The sequence below is a fragment of the Podarcis bocagei genome, assembly GCF_964188305.1.
Source record: "Podarcis bocagei genome assembly, chromosome: Z".
NCBI lineage: Eukaryota > Metazoa > Chordata > Lepidosauria > Squamata > Lacertidae > Podarcis > Podarcis bocagei.
Window position 1 is genome coordinate 53,718,298 of NC_138140.1, and position 16,722 is coordinate 53,735,019.

Below are 16,722 nucleotides of genomic sequence, written 5' to 3' on the forward strand. Positions count from 1 at the left end.
CAGAGGTGCATTTTAAATAAAAGGACACATTATACTCGTGTCAAAACATGCCGACTCCCGGCTAGATTGAGAAGGCCATGGGGCCGTAGTTTGCCTCCCCATGCTATAGAATAATATTGAGTATCAGCATGTAAAAATTCAATAGAAACCTACTCTTAACAATTACAATAAATTGTAATTGATCGTACAATAAATGAATATTACAATGAATGATTATTGGAACTGATCATAGAATAAATGTTACAATAAATGGTTATAAAACAACGGCAAGTCACAGTGTCTACAATAGCCGCAGCGAGAATCTTAACAGACAAAGGATGGAAAGGAGAATCCCATCCCTACTAAGTTGGCGTAGCTAGCAAAAAGGCTAAAATACGCAGAATTAGCAAGATTATAATACAGGCAGAATTACGAGAGGTTTTGGAAGAAACATTTCATAGAGAACAGGACACTTGCAGAGTACAGTGGTACCTCTGGATGTGAATGGGATCCGTTCCGGAGCCCCGTTCGCATCCTGAAGCGAATGCAACCCGCATCTGCACGTCGCAATTCGCCGCTTCTGCGCATGACATCATTTTGAGGGTCTGTGCATGCGGCGAAACCCGCAAGTAACGTGCTCTGTTACTTCTGGGTCACTGCGGAGCGCAACCCAAAAATATTCATCCTGAAGCATATTTAACCCGAGATAGGACTGTATTGTCTAAATTTACAGGGGTGCCCAAATTTTCCCAAAGAGGTCCAGATTTGACATGAGGGCGGGGCAAATTTGTTGAGCTGTTTTAGGATTTAACCCCAAGGTTGTTGAGCTCTTTTTAGGATTGAAGTTGTTGAGCATTGGGGGGGGGGGGTTGCACCAGTAAGTAAACCAGGTTACGCTCCCCGGCCACACGCTGGACATGTGTGGTCTAAAAAATTTTTTGGGGAAAATTTAAATTCTTTGGCAGGTGTGGATTGACAAAGGACAGCAGGAAATATGACAAAACCAATGCATTTTGAGATCTAGGAGAGACGAGCGAAAGGGCGCCATCGGAAATGTGACGTAAGGGTGATTGGAAGTCACAATGAGATTTTTGGGTGTGGAACTCCACCATACTTTCCGTCTATATAAGCCACCCTCTATTTGGGGGGGCTCAAATTTAAGAAAATGAGCCATTCACCCACCCAATCACCCGTATAAGACCTCCCCCCCCCAATTTTTATTTCAAAGTAAAAATAGCGATTTTTTCATTTTCCTTTTAAAAAAATTATTTACAAACAAACACATAGACACAAAACAAAATTCGTATTACCCTACCACCCAAAATTTCAGACATTAAAACCACCCTTGTGGCTTCCCTCCACCGCCCCTCACCCTCCTATATAATATTTCACATTGCCATTTTTATTTCCCCCATTTATTTATTTATTTATTTATTTATTTATTTATTTATGTTTGATTTCATTTTACATGCTAGTTGCCGTACATTTTCAACACTATACATTACATATATGGATTCCCCACATCTAACCCTATACCCAACTCACCATTTACCCAAATACCCATGTGACTTCCTTCTCTCACATTCACATTGCAATTTTTATCTAAATTTATATTTCTTAACTCTTTTAACTTACTATTTATTATTATTATAAACCAGATTTACAAACATTAAACCAAACATATCAACATGTTAGTTTTTGAGCAGTACTTGAACACATAATCTTCAAACCATTTCCATTATATTTTTATTTTCCAGTTTGATTGGTACCTTATTACTGCACTTGACCTTGCCAGTTCTATAAATTCAATTAGTTTCTTTATCCAGTCATCCTTTGTGGGTATATATTTCCTGTTTTGTGCAAGGAGTAGCCTTGCTGCAGCTGTCGCGTATAAGAATAATATCTTCCCATCTTGTGGTATTTCTTTACCTCTTATACTCAGTAAATATGCCACTGGTTTTCCCCTCTAAATTAATTCTGATCATCTTTTTTATTTCCTCATGAATTTTTTAATGTTTCTGTAGCCCCACCATAAACGTATCAGCATGCCCTCTGCCTCCTCACACTTCCAGCATAAATTCCAATTCTCCCCTTTTTCTTTTTGTGCCCCATCTCGGTTTGGGACGGCTTTTGCCAGTTGTTTTCCTTTTGTAAAAACTAAGATTCCCCTGCTGCCCCCCCAGTTGTTTTTTTTTAAAAAAATAGATTTAGCAGAGACACAAAGCTTACCTTATGGATGGAAGCGAGGTTGCTGTGGGCATCGGCAAACGCAGGATTTATTTGGATTGCTCTTGTGTAGCACTGCAGAGCTCCTTGGACATCTTGCATTTCCTTCAAGGTGTTCCCCATGTTGGAATAGGCGTCTGCAAAAGTGGGGCTTATTCTGACATGGAGGGCGAGAGAAAAAGTGCAATTTTGGTACAAAAATACACTGAAGTTACGCTGGAAATGTAAGGGTCAAGAAGGCTCTTTCTATCCTATATGGTGGTCTTTAGGGCAGTTCATTAAAAAAACTTTTTTAAAAAATGCCTTCTCCAAAGCCTTCACAAAATAGGAAAACGTCCAAGAAAACAGCTATTTTCATGGAGGGTTGAGATATTAACTGATATGCACGAAATTTCAGATATAGCTATATAATCCCTAGTGTAGTAAGATAAGACCTTGGGAGCAGGCATTTTCAAAAAAGTGTTTTTTTATGAACCACCCTAGTGGTCATGTGAGACAGTGAGACCTTGGTTCTCAAATGTTTTTTATACAGGTTTCTTTATACAGAAGGTTTTTTATACAGAAAGATTCAGCATTGTGGCATCCTCTTCATACGGACAAGCAGCACTTTCCTTTTGGGAAATCCCTGCTCCTCAATTCAGGCAATTATTAATCACTCTCAATTCCACCCTAATAATTGCCACCTGCCCGGATTTTAACTTGTCTGAATTAATTTTTATTTGAATTACTTGATGTCTGCTTTTAGGCTCGTTGTGTTGTTTTTATGATGTTAGCTGCTCTGAGCCCAGCCTTGGCCGGCGAGGGTGGGATACAAACAAAAACAAATTATTATTATTATTATTACTACTACTCAAACGCTTTGGTTCCCAAATGCCGAAAACCCAGAAAAAGTGTTCCAGTTTCCAGGCGTTTTTCGGAAGCCAAACATCAAAATTGGCTGTTGGCTATTCTTTCTGGGGCGCCTGCACCAATCAAACAGACTTCGGGAACAGATTAAGTTTGGTGCTTTGGCTTTTGCAATTTATGTGGTGTTTTTGTTTTGGAGGCTTTTTCGGTTCATTTGTTTTTGCGACTGTGCGGATCCCAGTTTAGTTACTGATTGATTGATTGATTGATTGATTGTGTGATTGCCCCGGTCCCCATCCGAACAATGACTATCATCAGTGCAGGTGAGGAAAAAAAATAATTTTCATTTTTATCATTTACAAGTCTGTTGTATTTATTTTAAGAGTACAGTACATGGATGACTGCTTTCATTTTAGGGATCAGTGGTCTCGTTAGATAGTAAAATTCATGTTAAATGGCTGTTTTAGGGATTGTTTTTCAAAGTCTGGTACGGATTAATCCGTTTTGCATGACTTTCTATGGGAAAGTGCACCTTGGTTTTGGAACACATTCAGTTTGAGAACCAAGGTACCACTGTATAATTAACGGGGGGGGGGGGAGAGAACATTTGTGTAAAAACCAGAAGCCTTTCTAATAGGTTTAACGGGTGAAGAAATACCAAGAGACCTAAAAAGACAGTGTATTGTGTTTATGCCAGAATGTTCTTAGCCTGGATGTGGAAGGAAGAGAAGGCCCCAACAAAAGAAGAGTGGATTATCAAAATGACTGTGAAGATCAGACATCAAGATGATAGAAAATTTAAGCGAAGAAAAAAGTTAAAAGGACAAAATGGGGAAAATAATGAAGATGAAATGTGAAAAAGCATGGTGCAAAAACCTTAAGGATATAACCATCGTTAGTTCAAAGATGGCAAAATTAAGGGAGAATGAGATAGGCAGGAGAAGTAAATATTTAAAAAACCAGAAGAGGGAAGCTGGGGGAGATTGGGATTCATCTATGCTGTCTGCAAGAATGATGTTTGTGTTGAATATAAAATGCTAAAACTTAATAAAAACTGTTTATATATATATAAAAATTAAACAAGAATGGGAAAAATTTATTGAATACCTTAAAGATACATATTTAGAAATAATAATAAATAATAATAATAATAATAATAATAATAATAATAATTGTATCCCGCCCTCCCTGGCCGAAACCGGTCTTAGGGCAGCTAACATCAAATATATAACATTAGTATAAAATCAAACAATAATTAAATTACCTCCTAAAAACAAAACGGGATCAAATTAAAATCGAATTAGATGGTTTTCCACAGGCAGGATTGATATAACATTGATGAAGCCAAAGTAGCAAATAAGGAAATGGAATAGAACGAATCATTGTAATTACATGCAAGAAAAGATGGCAAAATATGGAAACGGGGGGGGGGGATGGGGGAGAGTCCAAGGGGTTTGTATTGTATATATTGAAAATGTTTGGAGTGTATGGAAATAAAATGATAAAATAAAAAAACTGAATAATAATAACAATAATAAATTTTATTTATATCCTGCCCTCCCCAGCCGAAGCCGGGCTCAGGGCAGCTAACAACAATCAAAATAGTCCAACATTTTAAAACATTCATTATAAAATTAATTAAATCAAATTAAAATCAAATTAATGGCAACCATCAAGCAAAATTTTGTACAGATTGCCAGAGGAGGGGGTCAGGCTGCACCCTGACAAAAGGCCTGGTGGAACAGCTCTGTCTTGCAGGCCCTGCGGAAGGATGTCAGGTCCCGCAGGGCCCTAGTCTCTTGTGACAGAGCGTTCCACCAGATTGGAGCCGCGGCCGAGAAAGCCCTGGCTCTAGTTGAGGCCAACCTAACCTCTCTGTGACCTGGGATCTTTAGGGTGTTTTTATTTGCAGACCGTAAATTTCTCTGTGGGACATACCAGGAGAGGCGGTCCCGTAGGTACGAGGGTCCTAGGCCGTATAGGGCTTTAAAGGTTAAAACCAGCACCTTAAACCTGATCCTGTACTCCACTGGGAGCCAGTGCAGCTGGTATAGTACCGGATGGATATGATCTCGCAGCGAAGACCCCATAAGGAGTCTCGCCGCGGCATTCTGCACCCGCTGGAGTTTCTGGGTCAGTCTCAAGGGCAGCCCCACGTAGAGCGAGTTACAATAATCCAGTCTGGAGGTGACCGTCGCGTGGATCACAGTGGCTAGGTCAGGGCGAGAGAGATAAGGAGCCAACTGCTTAGCTTGGCGGAGATGAAAAAATGCCGCCTTTGTTATAGCTGTAATCTGCGCCTCCATAGAGAGGGAGGTATCGAAGATTACACCCAAACTCTTAACGGACGATGCTGGCACTAATTGCACCCCTGCAAGAGATGGGAGTTGCCCCCTCAATCCCATATCGCTCCGTCCCAGCCAGAGGACCTCTGTCTTCGAAGGATTTAACTTCAACCGGCTCCCACGTAACCATCCAGCCACAGCTTCCAGACATCTGGTCAGTGTATCTGGGGCCGAGTAAGGATGGCCATCCATCAACAGATAGAGTTGGGTGTCATCGGCATACTGATGGCAACCCAGCCCAAAACTCCGGACAAGCTGGGCGAGGGGGCGCATAAAGATGTTAAAAAGCATCGGGGAGAGAATCGCACCCTGAGGCACTCCACACACCAAGGAGTGGCGTGATGACAATTCCCCCCCAAGCGCCACCCTCTGTCCTCGACCGGAGAGAAACGAGCGCAGCCATTGAAGGACTGTGCCCTGGATCCCCACGTCGGCAAGGCGGTGGTCCAGAAAAATAAAAAAAAAATAAAAAAATAAAAATAAAAAACCTAAAAGAAAAAGAGAAAGTGCTTTATCCACAAGAGGAGAGCTTTCCCACAGGCACCAGACCAGCGCATGAGGAGTAATAATAATTATTATTAACAACAACAATAATTTATTATTTATACCCAGCCACTCTGGGCGGCTTTCAGCAAAAGATTAAAATACAGTAAGGAGGAGCTCTTTCAATCTATTTTCCCCATGGCTTTGGAAGCTCACCTGATGGCCTCCTTGTAGTGCATGAGGGCCTCCTGGAGCTTCCCCTGCTGTTGCAAAACACTGGCTAAATTTGAATGCGCAGCTGCAAACTCCGGGAAGACCTGCGGGGAAGAAGCTCACTCTTAGTTTCCCTGAGAAGCATTCTAAAGAGACGGAGGCCGCTCTTTGAGGCTCAAAGGTTGTGGGCGTGAAATAAATCCTCATTGGATTGACTTGCAAAAATTAAGAAGGAGGAGGAGGAGGAGGAGGAACCTATGGACTGCCTTTTTAGCATGCATAGGAAATACTGTTGGGAGATCAGACTGTCAAATGACCAATGCTGTATTTTAAAGAGCCCCTCTTTGATGCTCAAATGTGGCAGGGGCTGGCTGCAAAATAAATCACAGTTTGGAATGATTTGTGGTAATAATAATAATAATAATAATAATAATAATAATAATAATAATGGGCCTATGAACTGCCTTTTTCGTACGCATAGGAAATACTGTTAGAAAATAAGACTGTCAGGGGATCAAGCTCAGCCGACACAGAGAACAGCATGTGCCCAGCTTTTATTTCAATTTCTGTACCGTTCCTTAACACCTTGCTTTGTTCTTCTGATGAAAAAGCAGATTTTTGGTCATTCCAGGAGGCCCAGGAATATAAAAAGGGGGACAGACCCTCTTCCTTCCAAAAGGGACTTATCGGACCATGCTTTGTCGAGCCTCAAAATGCTACTTCACTTTCACTTCTTCACCATTATTTCCGTTATTGATCAAGAAAAATTTGATCGGCGATTTTTAAAAAGGCCCAGACTAGGAGTCCAGGGTACGCATGCCTAACCCTTATATGTCAATTTAATTGTTGTAATTCTCCACGCACGTACCTCAAGAGCTTTCCGGTAGAGGCGGACAGCCTCCTCGATATTCCCTTGTTCTCGCTTGATGTTCGCCAGGTTATTAAGAGAATCCGCGTGAGTCGGACATAAACGGAGAGCTGTATTGTAGCATTCCTCGGCTTCGGCAACCTTCAAAACACAAAACAGAGTTTTTACACGAATATTAGTATGTCTTTCACAGGAGCCCAAAAGGCTGCTCTGTGATGTGATGGCCGGATTGATGTTTGATACGGCCCTCAGCTCCTGAAGGTAACTTGGTATTAGAGCGGTTCATAAAAAACTCTTTTTTTGAAAATGCCTGCTCCAAAGTTCTTCTCTTACCAACAGTAGAGATTATATAGCTATATCTGGAATGGCATGCATATCAGTTAATATCTTTTATATATATATGCCAGCTGTCCTTTGTCAACAACCAATTGTTGCTGTTTTTTATATTGAATATATGCTATATGGTAACTGTTGCACCACATAGGTATCTCAAGCCTTCTGCACGTCACAAAAGATGTATTTTATCAAAGTCATTGTTGAACTGAAATACAATTAAGAAGTATATTAATAGTGAAATGGAATTAAGAAGAAGCATATTAACAGTAAAACCCCACAATTGTTGAGCCTTTTTTAAGGATTTGACCCCAGAGGTGCTGACCTTTTTTTAGGATTAAAGTTCTTGAGCTTTTTTGGGGGAAGTTTTGCCCTAGTAAATAAACCGCCACGAGGGCCGGATTAAATCGACCAGAGGGCCAGATTAGGCCCCTGAACTGGACTTTGGACATGCCTGGTCTAAAAGAACATTGGGAAAATTTAAATTCTTTGGCAGGATAGAAGGAAATATGACAAAACCAATGCATTTTGAGATCTAGGAGAGATGGGTGGAAGGCCCCCAAAGTGGACTTTGGACATGCTTGGTTTAGGGGAACATAAATACAAGAGCAGACTAATCCGATTCAAACTCTCTTTCCCGCACACTTACCGTCTTTTGCAAGATGTATTTAAGGAAGACAGTAAGGGAAATGGTTTTGGTCATACTAAATCAAAGACAGAGACAGAGTTGCTAGATAGTAAAAGAAAATCATTGCCAAAAACGTATAAGAATGGCATACAAAGGATGAAGAAGTTAAGTCGGTTATGATTAAATGGGCCCAAGATTTTGGTCATAACATTGAATTAGATAAGTGGGAAAGATTATGGACAAAAACAATTTATTGCATGTACAGCACTAACTAAAAATTTAATGAAGGTGACGTATAGGTGGTATTTGACGCCGACTAAACTTGCTAAAATATATATAACTCAAGGCACGCTAGAAATGCAAGGAGAAGGAAGGGAATTTCGTCCATAGGTGGTGGATGTGCACTAAAGTCAAAGTCTACTAGGATATGATTTACAAAGAATTGAAAAAGATCTTTAAATATACTGTTATTAAAAAAGCCAGAGGCTATTCTATTGGGTATTGTGGGAGAAGAAATTCCAAAAGTAGACTTATGTATGCTACCATAGCTGTAAGGACATTTTTAGCCCAGAAATGCAAGTGGCAGGAACTTCCAATTTTGGAAGAATGGCAGACAAAAACAATTGAATATGCAGAACTGGCAAAGCTGGCAGTGAAAATCCGAAATCGGCGCGACAAACTGTTTGAAAAGGACTGGAGTAAATTTATAAAAGATGTGAAAGAACATCTGAGAATGTTTGCTGGTTTGATTTAAAATATTTTGTCATGATAATTTTTGAAAGTGATTTACAAATGCTAAAGTAAATTGTTTTAAGTAGAGTAAGAAGGTAAATAGGGCGATATATGTTCAGGTAGGCAGCCGTGGTGGTCTAATGCAGTTGAAATATATAAAAAATATATAAATTGTCCAGTAGCACATTGCAGACCAACTCAGTTTGGTCTTGGTAGAAGCTTTTGTATCTGAAGAAGTGGACCTGCATATAAAAAATTATACCAAGAAGAAGCCAAGTTTAGCAAGCCCTGTTTAGGGAAGCTTTTAATGTTTGACGGACTATTGTATTTTAATATTTTGTCGCCAAGAGTGGCTGGGGAAACCCAGCCAGATAGGCGGGGTATAAATTATTATATTATTATTATTATTATTATTATTATTATTATTATTATTATTATTATCATCATCATCATCATCATCATCATCATCATCAGGTGCTACTGGACAATTTTTAAAGGGTGATATAGAAATGCTAAGAGGATCGTGACTGCTTAAGAAAGCCAGGGAGTGGGAGCGGGGGCGGGGGGGCGGGGAGGTCACCATCATCCGGAAGGCTTTTTTCAGCAAACCCTCTGACATACAGAAAGCAAAAGGGACCGGTTTCATTTTCTTTTTTTAATTTTTATTTTATTTATAACATAGTCCACAACAACTCATACATACAAACAGACCCACCACCATTGACTAATTATCAAAATTAAACTCCTATCCCCTTACACAAAGAAAACATAACATAAAAATAAAAGACTTTATTCTGTTAAATGGCCGCCTTATTTACCTCTTGTATACTATTTCTTTTGTATGGGATTATTACAATTTTTCCTAATTATGACTTAAACCACAAAGTCTCCTGTAGAAATTAATTGAAACAAGTCCAAGTGTATATTTTGGGGCACTGTTTGGTAAAGTATTCTCTGCATTTCCCCCATTCCTTTTGGAATTCTTGTCTGGGTTGTGCCCTAATTGTCTCTGTTAATCTGGCCAATTCAGCAAGGGGTAAAAGCCTAAGAAAAAGCTAAACAACTTCAATCCTAAAAAAAGTTCAACAATTTAAACCCTAAGAAAAGAGCTCAACAACTTCAATCCTTAAAAAAAGTAAACAACTTTGGTCGGCCCTTATGGCCCTTCACTTCATCATTTCTGGCCCTCTTTGAAAAAAGGTTGGACACCACTGCCTAATAGGAAAGCTTCTGTATTTCTTTTTCACAGGCCCACCAGACATGTATAAGTGTCCCTTCTTCTTTACTGCACCTCCAGCAGTTTTTTTTGTTTTATACATTTTAGCTATTTTGGCAGGTGTTAAGTACCATCTATAAAACATCTTTTATATAGATGTTCCCCCCACCCCAAGGCAAAAGGGACCAGTTTCTTACGCTGCCTTTCTCTTTCAGCGCGTTGGCCAGGTTGCAGTAGGCGTCGGGGAAGTGGGGCTGGAGCTCAATGGCCCTCTTGTAGGTATCGATTGCCAGATCGATCAGCCCCTGTTCATAATACACACATGCCAGGTTGCCGTGGACAACAGCGTGGTTGGGACTGAGGCTCAGGGCCCGTAGGTAGGCTGCAACGGCTCTGAAATGAGATCAAGGACTGGTTCAGTTTCATTGTCACCAGGGTGGATAAAAATCTGTTTTTTAAAAAATAAAATGCTTTGGGAGGACGATTAAGAGGATTGAGGCGGGCCAGGACTGCTGATTCTTTTAGATTTGTTAGCAACCTTCGACATGGTCGATCACAAACTTTTGGACCACCGCCTTGCCAACGTGAGGATTCAGGGCACAGTCAGACAATGGCTGTGCTCCTTTATCTCAGGTCGGGGACAGAGGGTGGCGCTAGGGAGGGAGTTGTCACTGCGGCACTCCTTGTTGTGTGGAGTGCCGCAGGGCACAATCCTTTCCCAGATGCTTTTCAATATCTTTATGCGCCCCCTTGCCCAGATTGTCCGGAGTTTAGGGCTGAGTTGTCGTCAATATGCTGATGACACCCAACTTTATCTGTCAATGGACTCGGCCCCAGACACACTGACCAGATGCTTGGAAGCCGTGGCTGGGTGGCTGCGTGGGAGCCAGTTGAAGTTAAATCCTTCAAAGACAGAGGTCCTCTGGCTGGGTCAGGACAACATGGGGTTGGGGGGGCCAACTCCCATCTCTTGCGGGGGTGCAATTAGTGCCAGAGCCTTCTGTCAAGAGCTTGGGTGTAACCTTCGATGCCTCTCTTTCCATGGAGGCACAGGTTGCAGCCACAGCAAAGGTGGCATTTTTCCACCTCCGCCGTATTAAGGAATTGGTTCCTTACCTTTCTCGCCCTGATCTGGCCAGTGATCCATGCGATGGTCACCTCCAGGCTTGATTATTTTAACTCGCTCTATGCTTAGACTCACTCTGACATCCTATATGGGATTTGGTATATAAATTTTCCCGTGGCTTTTTTGCTGGCCCATGTAGCACCAGCATGGATAGCTGGCTTGGGTGAATAGCTGATGTTTCCTCCCTTTGTAGTCTTGATGAGGCTGCATTTTAAGCTGTATTTTAAGCCGTATTTTAATTAACTGGGGTTTTTTCTATTATATTTTATTGTAATTTATATTTGGTGTTAGCCGCCCTGAGCCCGGCCCTGGCCAGTGAGAGCAGGGTAGAAATAAATAAATAAATAAATAATTCAGGAAAGAATTATTTGTTTTAAGTTTTTCATGTGTGCGAAAACTCAGTCCAAGTTTTTCTTGGGGAAAAAATGTTTCAGCACATCAGTTAAGCAACATGGATACATATGCTACCATGTTACTGTTTTAGTGAAATAAATTGCTTAAATTGTTATGAAGGAAATGTTTCTTTTCTCCTTCCAATCAAGTACAGCAGAAAAGTTGTTCAAATAAAAAATATTCACTTATTAAAGCTCACCATTTCGTCACAATCGGGTTGTATATAGCAGAACCAAATCATTTTGATATAACTGTAGAAAAGACTCTGAAGTTAGGATTCCAAAAAGGAAACCTGCCTCCGATTGTCAATATTAAGAGGATGCCAGCAAGGCTGAACCTTCCGGTAAAAGGGGGATTTAAATCAAGTCTTATGGATTTGGGATTTAAATCAATTTGCTTTAAATAAAATCAACCCTCTAGGCAACAATGGGAGTTAGTTTGGGTATGGGTGCAACCACTAAACTGAGAATATAAGACGTAATGTGATTATACGCAAAACCAATAAAAACCATTTATATAAAAAAGAGAATATAAGCTCTATGCCTATTTGCTTACCTGTCAAATATACGCGCCTCCTTCAAGACGTTCCCCAGATTAATGTAAGCATCCAGGAAGTTGGGGTCCAGGGTCACCGCCTGAAAATATTTAAGATAATAGATTTTTGTTACTAATACAGTCATACCTCAGGTTGAAGTAGCTTCGGGTTAAGCATTTTCGGGTTGTGCTCCGTGGCGACCTAGAAGTAACAGAGCGCGTTACTTCCGGGTTCTGCAGCTTGCGCACGTGCAGACACTCAAAATGGTGCCACATGCATCCACGGAAGCAGCAAATTGTGACCCGAGCATGTTCGCTTCAGGATGCGAACGGGGCCCCGGAACGGATCCCGTTCGCATCCAGAGGTACCACTGTATAACAGCATGGTTACTTTTAAATAAGTGGGTCAACTTTGACCTAGGCTGCCTCCTACCTACCTTCCTACCTTATCTATCTACCGACTTTATCTTATTATCTATCTACTTGCCTACCTATCTTATCTATCTATCTATCTATCTACCTACCCTATCTATCAAATCTATCTACCTACCTACCATCTAATCCAGGTGTGGCCCAACTTGGCCCTCCAACCCCCATCATCCCTACCTAACAGGACCAGTGGTCAGAGACAATGAGTTGTAGTCCCAAAACAGCTGGAGGGCCAGGTTTGGCCATGCCTGAATCTATTTACCTACCTAATCAATCAATCAATCAATCAATCAATCAATCAAACTAATCTATCTATCCATCTACCAACATTTCTTATGTATCTATCTAATCTACCTACCTAATCTATCTATCTAATCTAATCTAATCTAATCTAACTACCTATCATCTATCTAATCTATCTATCTATGCAAGGAATATCAACTGTACGAGAAATGGTACCAACTAATGGTACTAACAGGACACCAGAGGCCCATTGCAGCTGAAAAAATGCCTCCAGTTTTAATATAAAAAAGAATGGGAAACGTTTATTGCATATTGACAAAAGCAGTGCACACAGGTTAATATATTAGCAGAATTAATTTTTTTTAAAAAACCCACCTGTAATGGTTAAATTTAAAGTAAGGACAGTCCCCGGATTTACAAATCAGTCCGCATACAAAATCCATTTAAGTTGAAAAGTATCCCCGGACTCATTGAAAAAAAAATCTGATAACCTTAAATTAGTGATGATGATTTTATTGAAGAAGAAGAGTTTGGATTTGATATCCCGCCTTTCACTCCCTTTAAGGAATCTCAAAGCGGCTAACATTCTCCTTTCCTTTCCTCCCCCACAACAAACACTCTGTGAGGTGAGTGGGGCTGAGAGACTTCAGAGAAGTGTGACTGGCCCAAGGTCACCCAGCAGCTGCATGTGGAGCGGAGACGCGAACCCGGTTCCCCAGATTATGAGTCTACCGCTCTTAACCACTACACCACACTGGCTCTCCAGTGATGATAATGAATGATGATAATACAAAGGAACCAGGGGAGGCAAGTCAAATAATCCCATAATGTGGGATTAACATTGATTGTGTATACAGTTGTTTTTTTAAAAAATATTATTTAATTTAATGATTTGGTTTTTTGTGAAAACTAAAAAAAATTATACAGTGGTAACTTGGGTTAAGTACTTAATTCGTTCCGGAGGTCTGTTCTTAACCTGAAATTGTTCTTTAAAAAAAAAAAAATTATTAAATTTTCCTTTTTACAAATTCGCCATCCCAAACAGTATTCACAAATTTCAACTTTTTGGACTTCCACGAGCTTTTCCACCAATCCATATTTTCTATTTTTATGCATTCTCTAAATTTATATTGCCATTTAATATTATCCTTTCAGTTCTATTTCTTTTTTACAATACATCTTTAACTTTCACAAAGCCTCTTTAAATCCCACTAGCGTTGTCTGTTCGTCACATATGCTTTTCCGATAATCTGTAAACTTTCCCCAGTCCTCGATGAACTTGTGATCCCGTTGATATCTAATCTTCCCAGTCAGTTTATCCAGTTCTGCATAGTCCATAAGTTTCATTCTCCACTCTTCAAGGGTCGGTAGCTCCTCTTGTTTCCATTTTTGGGCCATTAATATTCTTGCCGCTGTTACTGCGTATTGGAAAAGTTTGTAATCCTTTCTATTTATCTCTCTTCCAGTTATTCCTAACAAAAAGGCTTCTGGTTTCCTTACAAATGTGTATTTAAGCATCTTCTTCAACTCATTATATATCATTTCCCAGAAACCCTTTACCTTCTTACATTCCCACCACATATGGAAAAAAGATCCTTCTTTTTCTTTACATTTCCAACACTTATTACATGTTTTGAAGATTTTTGCTAACTTAACCGGTGTTATGTACCATCTATATACCATTTTCATAATATTTTCCTTTTTCCATTTTCATAATATTTTTCCCAGTCAGCCAATTGTATATTATAAACAAAGTCTCTGGCCCAATGTATCATAACCGACTTTACCTCCTCGTCCATCGTTTGCCAATCCAACAACATTTTATACATTTTTGACAATATCTTATAATCATTGTTTATTATCTCTATTTGAAATTTCGATTCTTTTTCCGTATATCCACTCTCTTTTAAATCCTTTTTAAACATTTCATTTACCTGAAAATAATGCAACCAATCAAACACGTTCTTTTACTTGTTCATATGGCTTCATTTTCCATTTCCCCCCTTCTTTAATTATTAGCTCTCCGTAAGTGATCCAATTCCCTCTCATATTGATTTTCTTTACACTCATAACCTCTAATGGAGACAACCAGTGTGGAACTTTGGGTTCTAATATATTTTTATACCTATCCCATATTTCTATTATGGAGCTCCTGAAAATGTGATTCTCAAAACCCTTGTGACTTTTCTTCTTCTCCAACCACAAATACGCGTGCCATCCAAATCTATTATCAAATCCTTCTAAATCTAACAGTTCATTGTTTTTTAATTTTATCCATTCCCTTAACCAGCAGAGACAAGATGCTTCATAATATAATTTCAAATCTGGCAGCGCAAAGCCTCCTCTTTCCTTTGCATCTGTCAATAACTTAAATTGTATTCTTGGCTTTTTGCCCTGCCAGATATATCTTGAATTTGCCACTCTTTGAAAGTCGTTGTCCCCCTAATTATAGGAATCATTTGGAACAAAAATAACATCTTTGGAAGCACACTCATTTTGATCGTTGAGATTCTACCCCAAAAAGAAAGTTTCATCCTTCCCCAAACTTACAAAACTTTTTTGATTCTGTTCCACACCGGTATATAGTTGTTTTGAAATAAATCAATATTTCTTGGAGTTAACCATATTCCCAGATATTTTACCTTCTTCGCCACTTCAATCCCTGATTCTCGTTGCATTACTTCTATTGCACTCTGGTCCATATTCTTAACCATTACTTTGGTTTTTTTCTTATTTAATATAAACCCGGCCACCTTGCCAAATTGTTCCATCTCCTCTAACACCACATTTAAACTCTTTAAAGGATCTTCTATCGTTATTACCAGGTCATAAGCAAAGGCTTTAACTTTATATTCGTTTTGACCTACTGTCACCCCTTTTATTAATTCATTTCGTCTAATTGTACTCAAGAGGACTTCCAGAACCATTATGAATAACAGTGGGGAGAGAGGAAACCCTGTCTTATACCCTTCCGTATCTTCACTTCTTCTGTTATTACATTATTCACAATCAATTTAGCTCTTTGCTCTGTATAAATCGCCCTTATTCCATTATAGAAATCGTTCCCCACCTCCATAAATTCTAAATTTTTTAACATAAATTCCCATGATATACAGTGGTGCCTCGCAAGACGAACACCTGGCAAGACGGAAAACCCGCTAGACGAGAGGGTTTTCCGTTTTGGAGGCGCTTCGCAAAACGAATTTCCCTATGGGCTTCCTTCGCAAGACGAAAGCCCATAGGGAAATCTCCGGGACAGCGGGGAAGCGCAGCGCGTCTTCCCCACTGTCCTCGGACCTCCTCCAAAGGCTGGCGGTGGTGTGGAGAGACCTCCTCCCGCCGCCAGCCTTCGGAAGGCTGCTCCGAAGCCTGGCGGTGGGGCGGAGAAACCTCCTCCCGCCGCCAGGCTTCGGAAGGCTCTCCGAAGGCTGGCGATGGGGCGGAGAGACCTTCTCCCCGCGCCAGCCTTCGGGTGGCTGTCCTGAAGACTTGCGGTGGGAGGAGGGTTTTCCTTCCCACCACCAACATTCAGAATGCTGTTCTGAATGTTGGCGGTGGGGAGGAAAAACCCTCCTCCCACCGCAAGCCCCGGGAACAGAGGAGAAGCGCTGCGCCCCTTCCCCTCTGTTCCCGTACCTGTCCTGAAGGCTTGCGGTGGGGAGAAAAGCCCTTCTCCGCACCGCCAGCCTGGCAAGCGGTTTCCATAGGAACGCATTAATTGATTTTCAATGCATTCCTATGGGAAACGGTGCTTCGCAAGACGAAAAACTCGCAAGAAGAAAAAACTTGCGGAACGAATTAATTTCGTCTTGCGAGGCACCACTGTATTATCAAATGCCTTCTCCGCATCTACAAACATTAGTATAGCTTGTTTCTCATTCCTAGCAGACAGATATTCCAAAACATTTATTATATTTCTCACATTATCTTTCATCTGCCTGCCTGGAAGAAATCCTGCTTGATCATCGTGAATAAATTCTCTCAATACCTTTTTTAATCTTTTTGCTAACATTCCAGCAAAAATCTTATAGTCTGTGTTTAACAATGAGATCGTGTGTTAAATCAGAATCTTGCTTGGGAATAAGTGTGATGAAGGCTTCTTTCCAAGTTTCCAGAATATCTTTTTCC

At 40.3% G+C, this 16,722-nt stretch overlaps 1 protein-coding gene across 3 annotated transcripts in view; it reads right to left on the reverse strand.

The window, feature by feature from the left end:
* The window catches only part of LOC308579379 (UDP-N-acetylglucosamine--peptide N-acetylglucosaminyltransferase 110 kDa subunit), an 84,020-nt gene that overhangs the window by 39,839 nt on the left and 27,459 nt on the right, over positions 1-16,722 (reverse strand). For 2 of the 3 annotated variants that reach the window (XM_081180395.1, XM_081180396.1), the window contains exons 6-10: positions 11,944-12,023; positions 10,067-10,262; positions 6,961-7,101; positions 6,096-6,196; positions 2,209-2,362 (exon numbers count right to left, since the gene is read on the reverse strand). In XM_081180395.1, coding sequence (XP_081036521.1) covers positions 2,209-2,362; positions 6,096-6,196; positions 6,961-7,101; positions 10,067-10,262; positions 11,944-12,023 — 672 coding nt within the window. Of the gene's footprint in view, positions 1-2,208; positions 2,363-6,095; positions 6,197-6,960; positions 7,102-10,066; positions 10,263-11,943; positions 12,071-12,413; positions 12,434-16,722 lie in introns of those variants that run through there. The other variant, XM_081180397.1, reaches the window with a different exon arrangement.